Genomic DNA, 21,494 nt, shown 5'->3' on the forward strand with positions numbered 1-21,494 from the left:
CAAATTGTCGGAAACTTATAAAAATCATTTCAACGTTTGAAAGATGACACATTGTGTCTGTAGAAAAAGCTTTTCATTGAACACGAATGACTTTCCTGATTTACTTCCGGACAAGACGAAAACATCAGAACTTTCATTGTTTTCACTTATAAACTTTTTTCCATGAATCCAGACGGATAGTAGACCATTTATTCTTCAAAATGAGTAATCAAAGGTGAGGATCATTTAGAATTTTACTTCAACAGGTCTGTGACTTCTGAAGAAGATAATAAAACCATCTTTATGTGATGCTGTCACAAACTAAAATAAATAAATAAATAAAACACATCACTTCAGATACACACATAGATCCTGTTACATTTTAAAAGAAGTTTCAAGTTAGCATGATGTCTCAGTCCAATTTCAGTCTTCTGGTGCTCGTTAGCAGGTTATTTGGCTTAAGATAGATCTACAGATAATTTATGGATGTTTAGATGTTGGCCTGGGACAGGGTATGATCAAAGGATAACCATCACATGTCTAGGTGATAGGAAAGGAACTGGACAGAGGGTTTCCAAGTGGAATACCTGGGGGATGTACAGTGGTGGACCTGTGAGCTGCTTGGATGGTAGTCCAAATAATAATGACTAGAAAACACCCGCGAAATCGCGGGCATATACAGCTTGTGAACTGTTGTAGGATGATTTTTTGTAAAAGATATTATGTATTGAGAATAACATAAAAGGTATCTCCCTTTTTCCAAAGTCCGATATTTGTTTCCTTTCTGTTAAATTCAATTATATTCGTGTTTATGGTTTACGACCACAATTATTCTTCTCCTTTAATTTGCTACAATGCTTCTTTTGATAAAGACAAATCAAATTAAAAATTTTCACCTTTTCAAACATGAAATAAATGTTACTGCTTATATATAGACTATTATTAGTCTTAACATATGCTTCTATGACAATCCATCAGTGCTTTTTTTAGAGCCTTATTAAGATGCCGATGGTAGATTTTGAATCATGTATAAATGACTAATACCGACTAAGGCTAATTTGAGGGGTTGTCGATCGGAGGGGTCCTGATCCCGAAATTCCGGGCTTAAAACCATGAAATTCCGAGATGCAGAATTTAAAGAAATTCATATCCCGAAATCGAAAAATATATTCCCCGGATCCCGTAAGGATCAATACCCAAATCCCGAGCTTAAAAACACCCGATCCTGACGCCCCGAAAAAGGTCCTGCCTCCCTCTAATCTCTACCTTACTTTAATTTTTGCCAAATCACTATTTTCCCTTTTAACAATAAATTATATATATAGAAATTCCCTGACAGAATACAGAGAGTCTCTATATATTAAAGTAGTTTAATCGTAAACGCGAAAAATATTTGTCCTCTCTAAAGGATATAATAGTTGTGATTTTTGCGATCTAAACACCGTGATATGGAGAATGCTCTACGATTGGTTGTACTTGTGTCACATGTTTTACTTATTTTAATATAAATGCAACTGGTATGACCCCCTGAATAGTAAACATTTAAAAAGAACAGTAGACAGAATACAGAAATTCTCTATATATTTAAGAAGTATAATCGTAGTTTACATGTAGATAAACGCGAACAATAATTGTCCTCTCTAAGGAGGTATAATAGTTGTGGTTCTTGTAATGTAAACACCATGAAATAGAGAACGCTCTGATTGGCTTATCTATTTTTCTTTTTTGTTATCTATCATACGATTGGTTGTATTTGCGCATGTTTCAAACAGGAAGTCTTATCTATGACTAAAAGTCAGTCTGATGACGGAATCATTTCCGGACTCCTTTTTTGTCGTTTTTCTCCCAAAATAACTCAATCTGAATAATCATAAGAATGGATGACAAATGCGACTATGCATGTTAACTATAGGACACAGAGGCATGATGATTGATTTATTGTGGAAGGAAGAGAAGCGACACCAAAAATGAGGTCTTCTCGTTTAATAGTATAGATGTCTTGCAAGGCTATACATGCATATATATATATAAATGTATTAACATTTTCTGAGGTATCCCAGAAAAAAATTAAGCCTTGCAAGATGTAATAATTATTTGAAACACTTGGATGGATGGTACGCAGCCCTGAAGAAGAAAATGAGAAGAGTGATGTAGACCTGGAGATACATGTATAAAGATAGCCTCTAACCAGGCCTCTGAGTGTGGTGGACTTCTGCTTTTGTCTGCCCTATGGTCAGGTTGTTGTCTCTTTAACACATTCCCCATTTCCATTCTCAATTTTAGTTGAGCCAAAGAAGATCTTCTCTAAATTATCATTACAGTCCTTATATGAAAAGGAAAAGAGGCCTAATAGGTAATTTGATCAAAATGGCAAGAGGGGCTCACATGGTTGGTTTACAACATGGACAACAACAGGATGACCTGCACTATTTGGCTGCATTTTACATGGAAAACGTAGAATCAGTGACAATCTAAAAGTAAAAATATTAGAATAAACATCTCTTCTGTGGTTGAGCTTGAACCTGTGCAAACTAACCAACCAACAAGTCTGTATATGAACAACCTCAGATACTTCAAGCTTTAGCTACTGTTACTAGTTTTAGTCAGGATGTTCAGGATATAATTATATAAGCATTTAACAGGACTTGTCTGATAGTAATTCCGGTACTTTAAATTCAGAAATTATTGCTAGGTTTTTAATATTGAAAAAGTTGTGACAGGGTTATGTTATAATCCCAATAATTTAAAATCTCATTTAGATTTTTTTATATGAATTAAACAGGATTTTTCACGATATCGCAATAATTATAATCACATTTAAGTCTAACATTGGCGGATCCAGGGGGTGACGTTCCAGGGGTAGGAACCCCCCCCCCCCCCCCCCGGTTTTTTTTGGCTGATCAATGCATTTTAATGGGGACATATAGTTGGAACCCCCCTTTGTCCTGGGTTGGGAACCCCCCCCCCCCCTTTTTTTAAATGGCTGGACCACCCCTGTCAAAAATGACAATAATAAATGCATGCAATTATTTCTGAATTTACAGTATTTCATGTACATGATGTATATGTAAAAAATGTAGGGATAATGATTCAGACTATGAGTAAGATTTCCAAATTGACCAAAATGAAACAAGCAATGATCATGATGATTATCTGGTGTCAAAGTACATTGTACTCCTGCTAAGAATTACTTTTGGATCATTATGTTTGTATTAATATAACAGTAAACATGGTAAACTACAATGTTTATGCATATGAATATCATATTACAATATAATTTTAACAAAATGAAAATAAATTATTCAAAAGAGTCTCATTTTATTTTTGAGTGAAAATAAAGGTCTAGTCAAAATTTGATGGGTCCAGCAAAAATTGCTACATTGTACCCTGTATGCCCTTATGTCTGGCTGAAGAAGAAAAACGCATCATTCTTTAGATTTTAAATTAAATATAACTAGCAAATACTTTTGCAATTTAAATAAATCATTGAAGTAATAATATGTTATGTCTATCATGTCTAATATATCATGAATATAGTTATTGATTTAGAATTTTCCTTGACATACATTGTAACATCCATGTTACAGCTGCCAGAAATTATGATGTACTCAAATATTGTCACATCATGATCAACATTATCAAAAATACTATTATGAAATGGAAACTTCATTGTTTTTTACTATATTTGGACTATACTTGTAAGTTGTATTTCATACTTTTATAATATTGTAATACATATTGTTATATATTGTAGTGAGCTGACCAAACTAAGTGATGAAAGTCTAGCTATATTTGAACTATACTTTTATAATATTGTATTAAATACATATTGTTGTATATTGTAGTGAGCTGACCAAACTAAGTGATGAAAGTCTAGCCAAGCCACCTGATGAAGTATTTGATATTATTTGTAAAATAGGAAGAGGGTAGGAAACTCATTTTTATTGATACTGTTCTTATTGTAATAGCATGAATACATAGAATACATGGAATAGGCACATACAAAATGAAAAAAAGTTGAAATCTAATATAACATATTATGGATTCATTAAATGCATAGGTCTTTAAACAGTTTGAATCAAAAGATAATTTAAGATGTATAATGAATTTGACATTGTTTTGATTTGTTGTAGATGTATAAATGTTATGTGTTTGCCTTTTTTCCCTGTTTTCAGATACTCTGAGTCAATTGTGCATGTTGTGGGGATCTAACTAGCATGACAGCTCGTTTATCAATTTTAATTTTGATCTTGTAATAAAAAAATATATAAGTTTCAAAGCTTTCATTGAAGTCTTTAGGTATTATTATGTTCAAATTAGGAATGACTTCAGTTTGTGTGTATATATAAAAAAGGAGATGTTGTACATGATTGCCAATGAGACAACTCTCCACAAGAGACCAAATGCCACAGTTATTAAGAACTATAAGTAACTGTATGGCCTCTAACAAAGAACAAAGCCTGCAAAGTCAGTTATTGAAGACCTCGAAAAGACAAATGTTAAACAATTTGAAGAGAAAAACTAATTATACTTTCTTTTGTAACAGGTCCTATGGCAGTGTATATAAAGCCCTCCATAAAGAATCAGGTCAGGTTCTGGCCATCAAACAGGTACCAGTGGATACTGATCTACAGGAAATCATTAAAGAAATATCCATCATGCAACAGTGTGATAGTCCATACATAGTTAAATATTATGGAAGTTACTTCAAAAACACAGACTTATGGGTAAGTTATTCTCAAAGGTTGTCACATTAATTACAATTTCCAACGTTTGAAAATTAAGCTGACCTAACTCACCCTGCAATTGCTTGAAGACTTTAGATAAAAAACAGTTATTACATTAAGTAGATATAAGAAGATGTGGTATGAGTACCAATTAGACAACTCTCCATCCAAGTCACAATGTTTAAAGGACTGTCTTCAACACAGACTGGAGCCTTGGTTCACACTGAACAGCAAGCTACATGTTTAAAGGGCCCAACATTGATTTTAAAAAGAAAACAAGAAAATGATGGCCCTAAGACTTTCTAGACTAGTGTACAGTTACCATGGTAACCTTTAAATGCCCATTTTTAAGTATCTTGATTTGTTTGGATACAATCATGGCCATTGAATGTTTTACCTTAAATCTTCTTTGCATTCATTTTTAGCACCATATTTTTGTTTGAATGAAAACTTTTACAAGACATGTGTGACTTGCATGCAAAATTCAGAAGACAGATTTAGTTTGAAAAGCCTTCACGTTTTGTTTATATTTTCAGATCGTAATGGAATATTGTGGAGCAGGATCTGTATCAGATATAATGAGATTACGCAATAAAACTGTAAGTATTATCATGAGATAAATCTTTTGCACCAAGTTGGTTATCAGGTGCAAAAAGCATCAATTTTGCCAATTTTACGTCCCATTTCTTGCCCTGGAAGAACAAGGGATGCTGACAGATTTATCCATCTGTAGTCTGCATGTAGAGAAGACGTCCCAGTGAACACATTTACCACAGCAGTTCTTAGGTCAGAGTGAAACTGATCTTGCTATGTACAGTAGTTTAAAACATGTAATTTTGACCAAAAATGAGTAACTTTTTTTTTATATTTGAACTGGACCTGCAAAGGGAAGTAGTGTTTCAATAATAAACAAGATCAATATTTATCAATGCAGGTTTACACTGTGGAAGTTTGTAGGCCTCTAAACTGAGTGTGTCAGACGGGAAGCCAATCCCTAAAAAAACCAGTTTTATCTGATTTCAGTTTTTCAAATACCTTTTTTGAGCTCAAAATGAACATTAAAACAGAGAAACATGACAATAAAAAGTGTAGATTTAGATAACTTGCATACATACTTTCAATTAAAGTGCAGATCTTTTACTAGTCTGAGATGCCAGACAAGCTGGGGCCCGTGGGATGTCAGAGCTGGTCCCATATCAAAAAGTTGATATTTGCCCTTTCAAAATAGATGCGCTTCTTCATCTATTCTGATGCCAACTAACAGCCTTGGAATTATATAAATTGGGTATCAATTTGAAATGAAAAATGAACAGCTATTGGCAATATTTTATGAAATTGAGTTATCTCCCATGAAATAGTGCCATTGATAAATTCTTAAATTATTCTCAAAATTATATTACAAATTTTATTTGGAACTGTATTTAGTTATAGAGTGCATACTTATACTTAGATTACTAAAGAAAATGTAGAATTATTTTCTATTTAACAAAAAAATTGCTAGTTATATTTTTCTAGTAAACCATTGATAAGATTTTTAGGAGAAGTGATACTCACATAATTTTTAACACTAGTCTGTAGCAGGAACTGCTTACCCGAATTCCGGAGCACCTAATCTTTAGTTTTTAGTGTTTATATTTGGATCTAAACTCCTGGCTGAAACCAGGAGACTTAATTTGTAAGGAAGAGAGGCTTGTGAGTGATATGAAATGTGGGCAAATGAAATGCAGTCAAAAAAAAATAGGAGATTACTGTATAGTATTTTAAGCTTGGTCTTTTTAAAACATAGATTTTACTGTAGCAAATTGAGTTTAACTTGAGAGTGTTAACAGTAAAATCAAGTTATGTCCATTCTAATGAAGCATACATGTATTAAAATAAATACCAATTAACAAATATTTTGGTGTCAAATGACATTTTGAGAGTGTCAAAATGTGACTTTCATGATCTGTTGTGGAGAGTTGTCTCATTGGCAATCATACAACATCTTCTTTTTTATATTCATGTTAATCTTCTGAGAAATTACAAACCAAAAAAAATAGGAATTAAAAAATAGTGGATGTATTAGTTGCAGACTGATAAAACTGGTGGAATTTACCCCTTCAAAGTATCTGTCAAAATCCAATGAAAATTATCGTTACAAACAAATTGCATTAGAATAATCAATTGTAATTAAATAATTAATGTACAATGATGATGGTGGAATCCTTCACTACTCATCAGAAGAGGTGTGTCTATATTGTCAGAAATTATATTACACATTACACCATATTAATACAAAACATAATAGATTGAAAAACTTGTATGCATCCTATCCTACAATTACATATTTCTGAATTTTGCTGTTTGGTCAGGCTGTTGTCTCATTGAAACTTTCCCCATTTCCATTCTCAACATCATTCTCAATTTTATACACAACTAAAGAAACGAGATAATTACCCAACCTGTCATCCTAAGCAACCAAAGAAATCAAATGAAAATTGTCCTGGTTAGTATGGGTGTGACAAATAGTCGTAAATTTTATTGAATCTAGTTATCTTCAAAGGGGCTAAACGTGCATTTAAATATCCACAAAATATTACTGGTTTCAGTATATACTGTGGATTCATTTATTTTCGTGGGTACCAATTTTCGTGGATTGAGGAAAAGTTACATGTTCGTGGATATTTGATTTCGTGGTTTTGCCGAAGTCTGCATACAAGCCATAAGAAAATTTGTCATTTGTTGAACATTTAATTTCGTGGTTCAACTGTTCCCACGAAATCCACGAAAATTGGTATCCAACGAATAATAATGAATCCACAGTATATTTTGAATGTTATTATATTTACAGTTAACAGAAGAAGAGATAGCTACGCTGATGTTGGACACATTACATGGTTTAAACTATCTGCATTCCAGACGAAAAATTCACCGAGATATAAAAGCGGGAAATATATTGCTCAACACTGTGGGGCATGCCAAGTTGGCAGACTTTGGTGTGGCAGGTCAATTAACAGTAAGTAATACTATAGTAGTTATATGTATGTAGATATAGGAAGATGTGGTGTGAGTGCTAATGAGACAACTCTCCATCCAAATAACAATTTAAAAAGTAAACCATTATAGGTTAAAGTACGGCCTTCAACACGGAGCCTTGGCTCACACCGAACAACAAGCTATAAAGGGCCCCAAAATTACTAGTGTAAAAGCATTCAAACGGGAAAACCAACGGTCTAATGGTTTGTTTCTGGATTTCTAAATTGAAGACTGATCTAGCTGAGACCAAACTTTTTTTATCACAGAAATTTAAGGAGGAATAACCTCAATATTAATTCAGTTAGATAAGAAGTTCTTTTATTGACAAACTTTTATCAATAATGTGATTTTGGAGATAGAATAAAATTAACAAAATAATTTCTTCCAATTTAAAAGTGCACATACAATATAATAATGTCAAAATATTTTGTACACCTTATTCTGTGAAAATAGAGAGATTTTAAAAACGAAAATAAACGCAAACTTTTAGCATAAAGGATCAATTTGTAGTAAAATCAATATAAACCCCCTCAATTTTTCTTGAAATTTAGTGCATTAACTCTATAATAGCTTGGTTAATATTTATTTCAGGATACAATGGCCAAAAGAAATACTGTGATAGGGACTCCATATTGGATGGCCCCAGAGGTTATACAGGAGATAGGATATGACTGTGTGGCAGATATATGGAGTTTAGGTGAGAAGAAGTCCTCTACCATTTCTGTAATAAAGGTGGTAACAAATTTAACACCCGGACTAAAGTGAATTTGGCTTGTTTAAATTTCATAAAATTTTGACCAAATATTTATTTTGACCGTTTTACATTTTTACAAAATTATAAAAATTTCAAAAAACTTGAACCACACACTTTATTGGAAAAACTTTGTTGCTATATTTTCATAGCATTTTTAAAAACACTTATTTTGATCATTGAGAGGGTCAATTTTTCCTTAACTATAGAATGTGATTAAAAACATTCAGCTGATTTTTACAGAGGTATCTCCCTGTAATGTTATGTACCACCTTGAGGAATTTTTTTATGTGATTTTCAGAAGAAAATTTGAGCAACACATTCATAGTTGTTTAGATAGTTAAATTTAACTAGTACTGTTGGTATAAGCTGCAGTTGAAAACTATGATTCTCTGACAGAAATTACTAATGTACTTTCCATAAGTGATTGACAAGCTCTCTAGTAAATTATTTACCATATGTAAATAAGAAGATGTGATATAATTGCCAATGAGACAACTTTCTACAAAAGACCAAATGACACAGAAATTAACAACAGAATGTCATCATACTGGCCTTCACCAGTAAGTAAATCCCATACAAGCTTGATTAAAACATTCCTAAGAATGATAATTAAAGTCTATATTGTATGTATGATCTGCCAGGCAAATAACTCTTAGCCCTGTTGCAAATATTCTTTTAGGGTGAAAACAAATAGTAGCTTTGAGCAAGATTGCAAAAATGAAAAGATTTTCATAAAAGTTACATGGACAAAACCATTGTAAAATATGACCTTAAATCAAGCAACAGTCTACAAAACACTATATACATTATGTTCTTATTCAATACTTCAAACGAACAAAGTAAAAACTCAACACAGTTTTTGGTTATCAGCTGCCCCGACAGCACAGAAAGCTTATTTTTATGCCCCACCTACGATAGTAGAGGGGCATTATGTTTTCTGGTCTGTGCCTCCGTTCGTTCATCCGTTCGTCTGTCTGTGCGTCCGTTCGCTTCAGGTTAAAGTTTTTGGTCAAGGTGGTTTTTGAAGAAGTTGAAGTCCAATCAACTTGAAACTTAGTACACATGTTCCCCATGATATGATCTTTCTAATTTTAATGCCAAATTATAGTTTTGACCCCAATTTCATGGTCCACTGAACATAGAAAATGATAGTGCGAAGTTCAGGTTAAAGTTTTTGGTCAAGGTAGTTTTTGATAATGTTAAAGTTACATCAACTTGAAACTTAGTACACATGTTCCCTATGATATGATTTTTCTAATTTTAATTCCAAATAAAGTTCTGACCCCAATTTTCACAGTCCACTGAACACAGAAAATGATAGTACGAGTGTACTATGGACACATTCTTGTTATTATATACAATAAACAAATGTCCAATTTGCTGTCATCGACCGCTGCCATCACATATAAACACAATCTACAATAGAAAAATGTTCTATAAGTTGAAGAAAAAATCTTTTCGATTAACATACATGTATCTTATCAACTATTTTCTACATAATATACTGATTCACATTCCTATGAAGTCTTAATAAAAGGGGTGGGTGGGTGGGAAACAAACCTTTCTGTCGGATAGGCGAACCTCGAATGACAATTCTAGACTATCTTATTATAATTTTAGCGCTAAAATTCTAGCATGAAGTTATCATGATTGATATAACTTAAACCGGTAATAACTCACTGATAGTCCAATCAAATTAAACATAAACATGTTTTGATTTAAACACACGTGTTAAAAGTAAACAAATACACATGTTCCCGAGTAACCTTTATAAATACATATGTACTCAACTTAAGACTGGGCAACACGAATACCACTAAAAACAGGGCAATAAATAAATTCTGACAAACTATTGTTTCTGAAGTCCAAATGCCATCTGAAGATAAAATTTGTTTCTCTATTTGCACACACGCTGTACATTATTTTTTCATTATACAGGTATAACAGCATTAGAAATGGCAGAAGGGAAACCCCCATATGGAGATATACATCCTATGAGAGTAAGTTACAAGATTTTAAGAAAAACATTGAAGTTTCCAATTTTTTTTTAAACACTTTATTTTTATTAGGCCTATGAGAGGACATTCTTGATTCAATCTGACTGCATAATGGATAGTACATGTATCAATACTTATATATGAAGTTTAAAAACTATAAAAGATTTTGTGATATCATGGATACTGTATGTTTAAGGTTTCTGAATGTTGAAAAAGACAAAAAAAATGGAAATCTTAAATGTCTGTGAAAAATTAGACCAAAAAATGCTTCAAGTACATCCAGTCTTTATCAGTGGCATATTGTTTAAAAGGGAGGATACTATATTAGTACTTGTTTTAGAAATAAATTCATACCCTTATATAACATTATGCTGTTTAGAATAGCTAATTAAAAATACATTTTTATCAAAAATACAATAAGCCAAGAAAAATAACTCAGATTATTATCATTTGAATGGAGATAGGTATGAGGATACATGTTTAATCATCATAGTTTTTTGTAAATATTGAATCCTTCGTCTTACATGTAACTGAATATACAACATAAAGTTGATTCTGCAGGCTATATTTATGACCTTCTGCTGTTGTCTGTTTTATGGTTGGGTTGTTGTCTCTTTGACACATTCCCCATTTTCATTCTCAATTTTATAAATCATCAAAATTTTGGTAAATATTGAACTGTTTGTCAAAACTGACTATACAATTTATTTTCAAGGCTATATTTATGATACCCACCAAGCCACCACCGTCTTTCAGGAACCCAGACAAATGGTCAACAGAATTTATAGATTTTGTCTCTAAATGCCTCGTAAAGAACCCAGAACTCAGAACAACAGCTGAGGAGCTCATGGAGGTATGATATATGTAGGAAGGGGAGATAACTGCTTATATAACTTAAGATTTATTATTATTTGTTGGCAATTAAATTTTGATTCAGCCATGCTGGATCTATGCACTCAATCTGGTTTTGGAGATTGTGTTGAAGACATATCATGGAACTAATTATGTTTTACACCATTTTAATCATCATCTGCCAGCTTTGACTTTCTATAGCTTATTTGAATATTTATTGGGCTATTTAACTTCATATTGAAATTCGAAATTTTCTCTACTAATAAAAACTGACCTCCACAAATAGCCACAATCAATTAATCAATTTTCCAACATAAAGATATATTCTTACCACAAAATTGATATTTATATCACTGTACATGGATCATTGGTAAATGAGACGATACAAGTTGAAATGATTGAAAAACATAAATTATAAATTCAGAAACTAGTATGAAATTTTATTAATGACAATAATATGACTGGGTGAATATCACAATTATAAAAACTTATATTTTTGATATCTAATTCATAATACTCAATGTATGCATATTTTTCTGGAATTATTAGTTAATAATTAATCTCCCATTATTGGCAATTTTCAAAAATTGCAATAATAAATGCAAGCAATAATTTCTTATTTTACAGTCTTGTTTCTTGTAAATGCTCAGTCACAAAGTTTGAAATGCTGATGTAGATGAAGCCCTGTATGTAAATTGAATTCAATACTATTACCCATGTTGTCTAGGGTCATGAGGGTAGAGTGGGTATAAGTAGAAAGTAAATCTTTGTCGATCACTAGCCTTTTAACGCTGAAGATGTGATTTCTAACCCTCCTGTGGTAAGATATGATCTATTAAAGGGATCACATTCTTGATTTCCAATGTTTATATATATTTGACAGATATATTAGCCTAGAGAAGAGAACTTTATATCTATATATTCTATTTATTTTTAGCATGAGTTTGTAAAGGCAGCAAATCCCAGAACAACATTACAAAAGATGATACAAGAAGCTAGAGAAATACTTGAAATGCAGGCAGGCATAACAACAAATGGAGATGATTCGGTGAGGGGTTTTCCAAATATTAACAGAACATTTTTCTGGTTTTTTTTTTAGAAAATTGTGTGGATTAATTATAATATCAATTTAATAATATTTAAGACTAGTATCAATACACCTTATCACTATTTGTCTGTCAGAATTGGATATCATAAAGGTTCCAGTAAAATTTTGACATCACAAAAGCAAATATCTGACGCCACAAATAGAAAAGTGATTGTAATATGAGGTTAATAGTTCAAGATTTCCAAATTGCTATAAGGTCTATTAAATAGCCTCTTACAGTAAAATCCAAAAGATAATTTATGTCTTAATTTGCTAGTTTCGTATTAATTCATATAACCCACAAATTTAAACATTGTCAAACCACTGAAATCTGGAACAAAAGAAATGGATCTAAAAGTAAAATATACACCATATTTAAAATGTCACTGAAAGGTTTTATCTTTTTAAACTCATTACAAATAACCTACAAATACAAATGTCTGTTTTACCAAGAGGGTGAAGATGATCTGGTGTACATGAAATGGATCTTAAAGAAAAATGTACATCACAATAAAAAATTACATTGAAAGTTTATAACTCTTCAAACAAGTTTGTATATGATATAGACAAATTTCAACACAAATAAACTAGCTAAGAGAAGCTTGTATGGAAGTAGTCCTCCTTTGATTTGTTGGATCATTTTTTTTATGTTTTTCCTTTACTTTCTATGTTATAACAAAAAAGTTAAACATTTTCAAATGTTTGTTTAATAATGAAAAAAAATGTTAAGTGATAATTTTTTTTATAAATATCTGTTTTATGTCTGTTTTGCCAGGAGGGAGAAGATGAATTAGAGGGTGGAGGTACAATGGTCAGAGGTGACAATGATACAATGAAGTCACAAGGTAACTTAAAATTCACGTCTTAAGGTGGTACCTAACACTACAGGGAGATAACTCTGTAAATCAGTTAAACATTTTAATTACGTTGTGTTGTAAAAGGAATATTAAGCTTCTCAAAGATCAAAATTGGTGTTTGTCAAACTGCTATACAACCAGTGTAATTTTTCTGACAAAACGGTTGGTTCAAAATTTATGAAATTTTTATATTTTTGTAAAAGTGTCAAAGTAAGTACTTTGACAAAATTTGATGAAAATTAAACGAGCCAATTAATTTTAGTGCAAGTGTTGGGTACCACCTTAAATAATACTTTTACATATAAAAATAAGATGTGGTATGATTGCCAATGAGACCATTCTCCACAAGAGACCAAAATGACACAGAAATTAACAACTATAGGTCATGTAGGGCCTTCAACAATAAGCAAAGCCTTACCGCATAGTTGGCTATAAAAGGCCCGAAATGACAATATAAAACAATTTAAACATGAAAACTAACGGCCTTATTTATATAGTCACCTTTTCTATCAAACTGTCAATACAGAAATATCAATGCTAGCTATTTATTAATGCAAATAATTTGACTGGGTGAGTATGTAAAAAAAAGAGAGCAGGCATTATGATGTCTGATACATATATCTATATATGCAGATTTCCTGAAATCACAATAATTTAAAAGGCTTTTTCAATTTTGTCAATCCTTCAAAAAATTGAAGTAATAATACATGCAATTTAACGTAATTAACAAAATTAAAAAAATATAGGTAATAAATTGTATAAGTAACTTGATGTCTACATACAATAACATAAGGATATTTTTTATGTGAATTATGATAATATGTATTAATTTCTTTAAATTTTTCAAATACTTCTTTTCATATTAGTGCTATAATTTGTCTTGGCAGTGATTTCTATTTTATATTTTCAGTGTTTGCAATTTTAGGGGATAAATAATGATAACTCTTCATTTTCAATATATTTTACATTGATTGATTTATTGTTGGTTGCGATATATTTTTCAGGTTCCAGTACTAATGGCACAGTAGGGACCTTGGTCGAGTCAGAACTTGGTACCATGGTGATAAACGAAGACAGCGAAGACGACGGAACAATGAAACGTAAGATGTTAATGTTTTTGTATGATAAAGCATGGTGGCACATCTCATGTCTCTCTTCATCTTCCAAGAAAATACATCATTTCATATACTCTGGATTCATAATTTTCATGGATTTCTTGGGTAATGTTTTACTATGAATATTTAGTTCAACAAAGTAATAAAAATTTACTAACATGATAAACTCAAATGCAGATTTGGCAAATCCATGATATGAAATGTCTATGAAAATACAATTTGTTTTAATCCTCAAAATTTGACACCTAGGAAAATAATTGAATCCACAGTTCTCAATATTCATTGATACTATTCTCTTCTGGAATGAAGAATGCATAGTTGATCATAAAAATATGTTGTTTGCTGTACTACCTTTCTATACATTTCACATTGTGTGATGTTATTTTTATATAAAAAATCATATGTAGTCACTGGCTTATTAATTCAATATTTAGTCACCATAATATTTGAGATATGAGGCCAATAATCTCAATTTGTACTAGAAAAATCTACAAAAAAATATAGAAATTGGCAAAAAATATTTAATGCAAATTTTCAGGTCATGGTACAGCCACTGCTGGAAAGGATGAATATCGTCCATCTTATCTTGACCATTTTGAGAAGAACGATAAAGAAAAACAACCTGTAGCTAAACCAACACAACAACCTCAGCAAATAGCGCCACCATCAATGTCGCCGAAAACAGCCACGCCCCCTCATCACTTCCAACGGTCTTTCATTGATGGCGATTTTGAATTTGTGAGTATTCAGAATATTTAATTTTTTAATTTCAGGAATGATAACAGCCTTCTAATTATACCCAACTCCAAAAGAGGGACATTGTATATTGTTTTTCCTTCCTCTGCAGGTGCCATGAAATTCCATCACATTTTTCTCAGTCTTCATGTGAACATGCAATACAGTGAGATGTGAATTCAGATTCATCGATCCTTTTAATATTTATATATATTTAACACATAATGGCTATGGTTGAATTTCATTGTATTTTTCATGGGAAACAAATCAAAGCTTTCTACAAAAATCTGGCAGGGTGAACATGCTATACAGTGTGTATATGTTTTCAGATTCATTGACAATGAAGAAATAAGAAAATGTGGTATGATTGTAAATGAGACACTTTCCACCAATGTTTAAATAAACTGGATGTAAGGAATTATAGGTAACCATACGACCTTCAACATTGAGATATACCCTTACCAGTTGGTAGGCTATAACCGTTTTGTGAATACAGCAGCAAAAGGGGAAAACCTTGTGATGTGATTTCTTGGGTTACTTCAAATTCTTGTGATAGCAAATTGAGGCTTGTTTATTTTGTGTCAAGCTGTTCTATTGTCGATGAAAAACCCCAAATTTCCTTTCATTTATTTCTCAAACCACAGCAATAAATTTTAACCAAGCCATAATGCATTAATACTAAGGTTCCAAAAAAGGAGGCTAAAAAAGGGAGATAATTATAAATTGTCCTCATTGTGATATAAGGGACATAACCCTTTTTCCTATCTGAGCATGCTTTTTGATAGTATGCATTTTGTAAGTCTTTTCATCTTACACTTTATCTTTACAACTTGCTGTAAATGTATGCTTTTCTCTTTGTTGAATGGTATAACTACATACATTTGTTATGGAATATGCAATGTTTTTTTTCGGCTGTTAGTCTTAATAAACTTTACTATGATTTCTTGAAATGTCTATTTTTTTTAACTTTTATTACATTTAATCTATTTTGTTTTGGCAGTTAAGAAACTTGCAGTATGAAGAATTAGAGGCTAGGTTAGCTGACCTTGACCCTGAAATGGAGAGAGAGATAGATGAACTCCGAGCCAGATATCAAGCCAAGCGACAGCCAATTTTAGAGGCTATAGATGCTAAGAAAAATAGACAAAAATTCATATAAACTAAATTTTGACAGTACGATTCTGTATATATTATACATGTGATAAAAAATGGAAGAGTATTTGATTTTGAAATGTAGTAAAAATCAGCACAGTGCATTTTTTTAGAAAAAATCTGTTTATACCAATAAGATTTATTACATACAATGCATATAGATGTTCAAATAAAGTCGAATGAAAAGGCCAGATTAATAAAAAAAAATAATGCAAACCAAATTATTTTCGCGAATGATTTTTTTCACGACTTTTGCAAGCAGAGATTGAGAGAAATAATGCGATTATGAATCATCACAAATATGTAAAAAAATTTATCTTTACTTATTTAATACATCAAGCAAATTTGAAAATAGTGAAATTAAATAGCTGTAAAAGGGCTAGTAAGGAATAAAAGCGAAATAAAGTATCTGCAAACAATAAGTTGGTTTACAGTATATATAGATATATACTTTTTACTCAAGAGCAATAACTCTTGCACTAGTGGAAGATAATTCGCAATTACATCATTTTGAAAAACTTATTTCTTAAAACTGTGTATACTTATAAATGAAAATACTAAATAGCATATATGCCTGGGACAATCACAAAAGTTCAGAGGTTATCTATAAATATGCAATCCATCAGTCTTCCATATGATTGAATCTTTAATATGTAGATCTCTTACAGTGAGAAAGAATTGATATGAAACATGTGGTTTCCCTGCATTTTTATTTTGTTAAATTGTGATTGCTTCTTCTATAGATATAACAAGATACCTTAAGTATCTAACCTTTTTTTCTGAATTTTATGTTTTGAGTTCTGAAAGTTTTATGACTGATAGGCTGCCTGTACGGCTGAGTTCATTTGTAAATTTTGTGGTAAGTGTGTTTAGTCAGCACTTGATTGTACAGCCTAGCATTGACCTGGGGAATTTAAGACCTAATCCAATTATTTGGCAATTTAGCTAGGAAATGAACCATTCAAATTATAAGGCTTACAGTCTGCACTGTTAGCCACTAGTCCGATGCCCCAGACTAGTAAAATTTCTTTTGGAGTAGTGAGTTTTTTGCAAAACAATGTTTGGACAAATAAGAAAAATGTCTTAATATTGGTCTTCAGACTAGTAGTTGAAAGAGTTTTTGGTGCAGACTGGTGTATGTCAGTTACTCACCAGAATAGGCTTACCCTTGGTCTAATGCCTTGTACCAATATAAAAATGACTGCCATAAGAATTACTTTATAACTGACCGTGCAAGGGCTATATAGCCATTCAATGTCGTTAACAACTCCAATCATCATAAATTATAAGTTTTTAACCCCATAATAAATGAACAATGTGAAGTATGTCTCTTTTATCAACAATAATTGAAGAAAATGAAGGGAATAAATCATTCATGTGATATTGTCCAGGTAAGGTTAAGAAACTTTCATGGTGTGTAAAAGATATTGCTGCTGTCTTTAATAAAAATTTACCAAGCAAAAGGCAATAATCTGATATATTTTGCAAATAAGTGTTTTGAATTAGCAATACATTGTTAAATTATTTAACTACTATTCAAATCTTTTGTATTTAAGATTTTTTTTCTATGTACTTCCATTTCAACCATTATTTTTCTTTTCTAAAATCTGTGTTTTCTCTTGCTATTTTGCAGGGACATTTTGATTTTGAAAAATAGGTGTTTAAAAGTTTGTCTAGTCAAATTATTGTCATGGCAACATAATTTGTTGTTAAGATATCATGTTTTAAAGCTGTCATTTGAAAAATTTGCATTTATTGTATAATAAAATGCTGAGCATTTAAAGATTTATAATTGTGGATTTAAATAAATATATGTTCTGTTATGTGTTTTTCTATGTAAACAGGATGTTAGTTGTGTGGTTTTCAGACATTTGTAGTTTAATTAGAAAATATATGTCTTGTGTCTAGTCAAAGCATAATACTGCAGATTTGATTTGATTATTAAATTTTTTTAAAAGATATGAACAGGATTAAAAAGAAATTTTGAAAAATTTGTTTAAGGTGGTACCTAACACTACAGGGAGATAACTCTGTAAAATCAGCTAAACGTTGTAATTACGTTGTGTCGTTAAGGGAATATTAAGCTTCTCAATGATCAAAATTCGTTTTTGTCAAACTGCTATATAACCAGTGTAATTTTTCTGATAAAACGGTTGGTTCAAATTTTCTAAAAATTTTATATTTTTGTCAATGGGTCAAAGTAAATACTTTGTAAGAATTTTAAGAAAATTAAACAAGCCAAATTAATTTTAGTCAGAGTGTTGGGTACCACCTTAAGATGTTTTTGACAGGTTACAATTGTATATACTTTTGAAAATATTTCCCAGAATGCATTAGATTTCTGATATGCATCTGTGTACAATGTAATATTAAGAAATGGGAAAGTGGGGAGGGTTTCAATTAAGTAGTGTATCAATGAAAACTGGAAATAAATACTTATTTTTTTTTAATAAACAATTTTACATTCAATAAAGTTTTGGTGTATAAATATTATTTTATCTATTATTTTAATATGTAAATAACAAATGTATATTGTCATTTTACTTCTTGGTATCATTTGTCATATGATTGTTTGATAAAACACTTAAATGATAGTGATTTTGAATATGTAAATTAGAGCAACCAAGAAAATATTTTTTAGTTCTAACATTTATTATTTTGGGATTGTTTATTAATGTTTTGTTTTTATTGTGTTATAATTATAATGATTAAATCATTAATTGTCTTAGCCATTTCAGAGAAAAAAATTGGAATCATTAGATTGTTTTTTTTACACAAATCACATGATTTATTTATCATCAGTTCTAGGGATAGTTTATGACAGGGGAGGGTAATTTGCGTTGGCTCCACATGGATCAAGAAAAATAACCATTGTTTTGCTGTTTTTTATGTAAGGAAATTATTCTTCGTGAATTCTTTCAGCACAAATTAATAAACAAAGTATTTTTAAAGAACATAAAGTCGTGAAGAAATACCTTGTTCAACAAGATACCAATGTTTCATCTTTTATGTTTAATTTTGTGGTCAAAGATGATTTTATCTATCAATCTATATCAAGATCACTTCTCAGAAAAATAAAAAGTAAAGTATAGTTGACCTGCATGGGATAGAAATTGACCTTATGCAAGTGCAAGTATACATGTACATGTTTTAGACTTTGATTGGTTTTGGAACATTCAAATACGATATCAAAGATTAATTTAGTCTGTGTTTTAGGGTTTTCTTCAATTTCCAATGAGTTAAAAACTCTGCATAGATATTTATTTTATACAAATAAGTTTACAGATGTTTTACACCATTGGGTCGATGCCACTGCTGGTGGACATTTCGCCGAGGGTATCACCAGCCCAGTATTCAACACTTCGTTGTTGACATGAATATCAATAATGCGGTCATTTTTATAAATTTCCTGTTTACAAAGCTTTGAATTTTTCGAAAAAACTAAGGATTTTCTTATCCCAGTCGTAGATTACCTTAGCTGTATTTGGCACAACTTTTTGAAATTTTGGATCCTGAATGCTCTTCAACTTTGTACTTTGTTTGGGTTTATAAATATTTTGATATGAGCGTCACTGATGCGTCTTATGTAGACGAAACGCGCGTCTGGCGTTCTAAATTATAATCCTGGTACCTTTGATAACTATTTACATAAGATGGATTTCTCCGATGCAGCTCAGTTATTGATAAGAGTTTTATTTTTATTTGATGAATATTTCTGACTGTTATTGTTGATTACTGATTGTGTCTATTTAGAGTACATGTATTTATCGCTCGTGAAGTATTCATGAGCATATCATTTTGAAATAAAAATTGATGCAATATTTTCCCAATTGAAGTACATTTAATTTGACCTTTTGATACCCTAACCCAGTCATATTCATTTAAGGAAGGGGCCTCATTAGCTTGTCTTAATTGACTGAGAACGTCAGTTTTCCTGGTCTTCATTTACTGAGAATGCCAGTTTTCCTTGTCTTCATTTACTGAGAACGCCAGTTTTCCTGGTATCAATTGACTGAGATCACCAGTTTTCCTGGTCTTCATTTATTGAGAATGCCAGTTTTACTGGTCTTCATTGACTGAGAACGCCTGTTTTACTGGTCTTTTTTAATAAGAATGCCAGTTTTCCTGGTCTTCATTTACTGAGAATACCATTTTTGCTGGTCTTCATTTACTGAGAATGCCAATTTTCCTGGTCTTCATTGACTGAAAACACCAGTTTTACTGGTCTTCATTTACTGAGAACACCAGTTTAACTGGTCTTCATTGACTGAGAACGCCAGTTTTACTGGTCTTAATTGACTGAGAACACCTGTTTTACTGGTCTTTATTCAATAAGAACGACAGTTTTCCTGGTCTGAATTGACTGAGAACGCCAGTTTTCCTGGTCTCCCTTTACTGAGAATGCCAGTAGTCCTGGTCTTATTTGTCTGAAAACTCCAGTTTTCCTGGTCTTCATTTACTGAGAACGCCAGTAGAACTGGTCTTAATTGACTGAGAACGCCAGTTTACCTGGTCTTCATTTACTGAGAATGCCAGTTTTCCTGGTCTACATTTACTGAGAATGCCAGTTTTCCTGGTCCTTTTTTTACTGAGAATGCCAGTTTTCCTGGTCTTAATTTACTGAGAGCGCCAGTAGTCCTGGTCTACATTTACTGAGAATGCCAGTTTTCCTAGTCTTCATTTACTAAGAATGACAATTTTCCTGGTCTTAATTGACTGAGAACGCCAGTAGTCCTGGTCTTAATTGACTGAGAACGCCAGTTTTCCTGGTATACATTTACTGAGAATGCCAGTTTTCCTGGTCTTCATTGATTTAGAATGCCAGTTTTCCTGGTCTTTATTTATTTAGAACGCCAGTTTTACTGGTCTTCATTGACTGAGAACGACAGTTTTCCTGGTCTGAATTGACTGAGAACGCCAGTTATCCTGGTCTGAATTGACGGAGAATTTACTGAGAATACCAGTTTTCCTGGTCTTCATTTTCTGAGAACGCCAGTTTTCCTGGTCTTCATTTACTGAGAATGCCAATAATTTCTCTGGTCTAAATTGACTGAGAACGTCAGTTTTCCTGGTCTTAATTGACTGAGAACGCCAGTTTTCCTGGTCTTAATTGACTGAGAATGCCAGTTTTCCTGGTCTTCATTTTCCGATAATGCCAGTTTTCCTGGTCTGAATTGACTGAGAACGTACTTAGAATACCAGTTTTCCTGGTCATCATTTTCTG

The 21,494-nt window shown here is 31.7% G+C and overlaps 1 protein-coding gene across 2 annotated transcripts; it reads left to right on the top strand.

Annotated features, from left to right (window-relative positions):
- Nucleotides 1-78: 78 nt before the first annotated feature.
- Nucleotides 79-18,192, top strand: LOC134699987 (serine/threonine-protein kinase 3-like). Of its 2 annotated transcripts, XM_063561388.1 has the most exons (13): nucleotides 80-214; nucleotides 3,825-3,905; nucleotides 4,526-4,706; nucleotides 5,243-5,305; nucleotides 7,537-7,701; nucleotides 8,313-8,418; nucleotides 10,414-10,475; nucleotides 11,188-11,325; nucleotides 12,262-12,372; nucleotides 13,187-13,256; nucleotides 14,273-14,368; nucleotides 14,922-15,121; nucleotides 16,119-18,192. In XM_063561388.1, exons 1-13 carry the CDS (start codon nucleotides 201-203, stop codon nucleotides 16,275-16,277), a joined length of 1,446 nt encoding a protein of 481 aa, XP_063417458.1. In that variant the 5' UTR covers nucleotides 80-200; the 3' UTR covers nucleotides 16,278-18,192. The 2 variants fall into 2 exon arrangements, with proteins under 2 accessions (XP_063417459.1, XP_063417458.1); XM_063561389.1 differs by lacking the exon at nucleotides 14,922-15,121 and having other exon boundaries at nucleotides 79-214.
- The last annotated feature ends 3,302 nt before the right edge of the window (nucleotides 18,193-21,494 follow it).

Source organism: Mytilus trossulus, unplaced genomic scaffold (assembly GCF_036588685.1).
Source record: "Mytilus trossulus isolate FHL-02 unplaced genomic scaffold, PNRI_Mtr1.1.1.hap1 h1tg000103l__unscaffolded, whole genome shotgun sequence".
Classification (NCBI taxonomy): Eukaryota; Metazoa; Mollusca; class Bivalvia; order Mytilida; family Mytilidae; genus Mytilus; species Mytilus trossulus.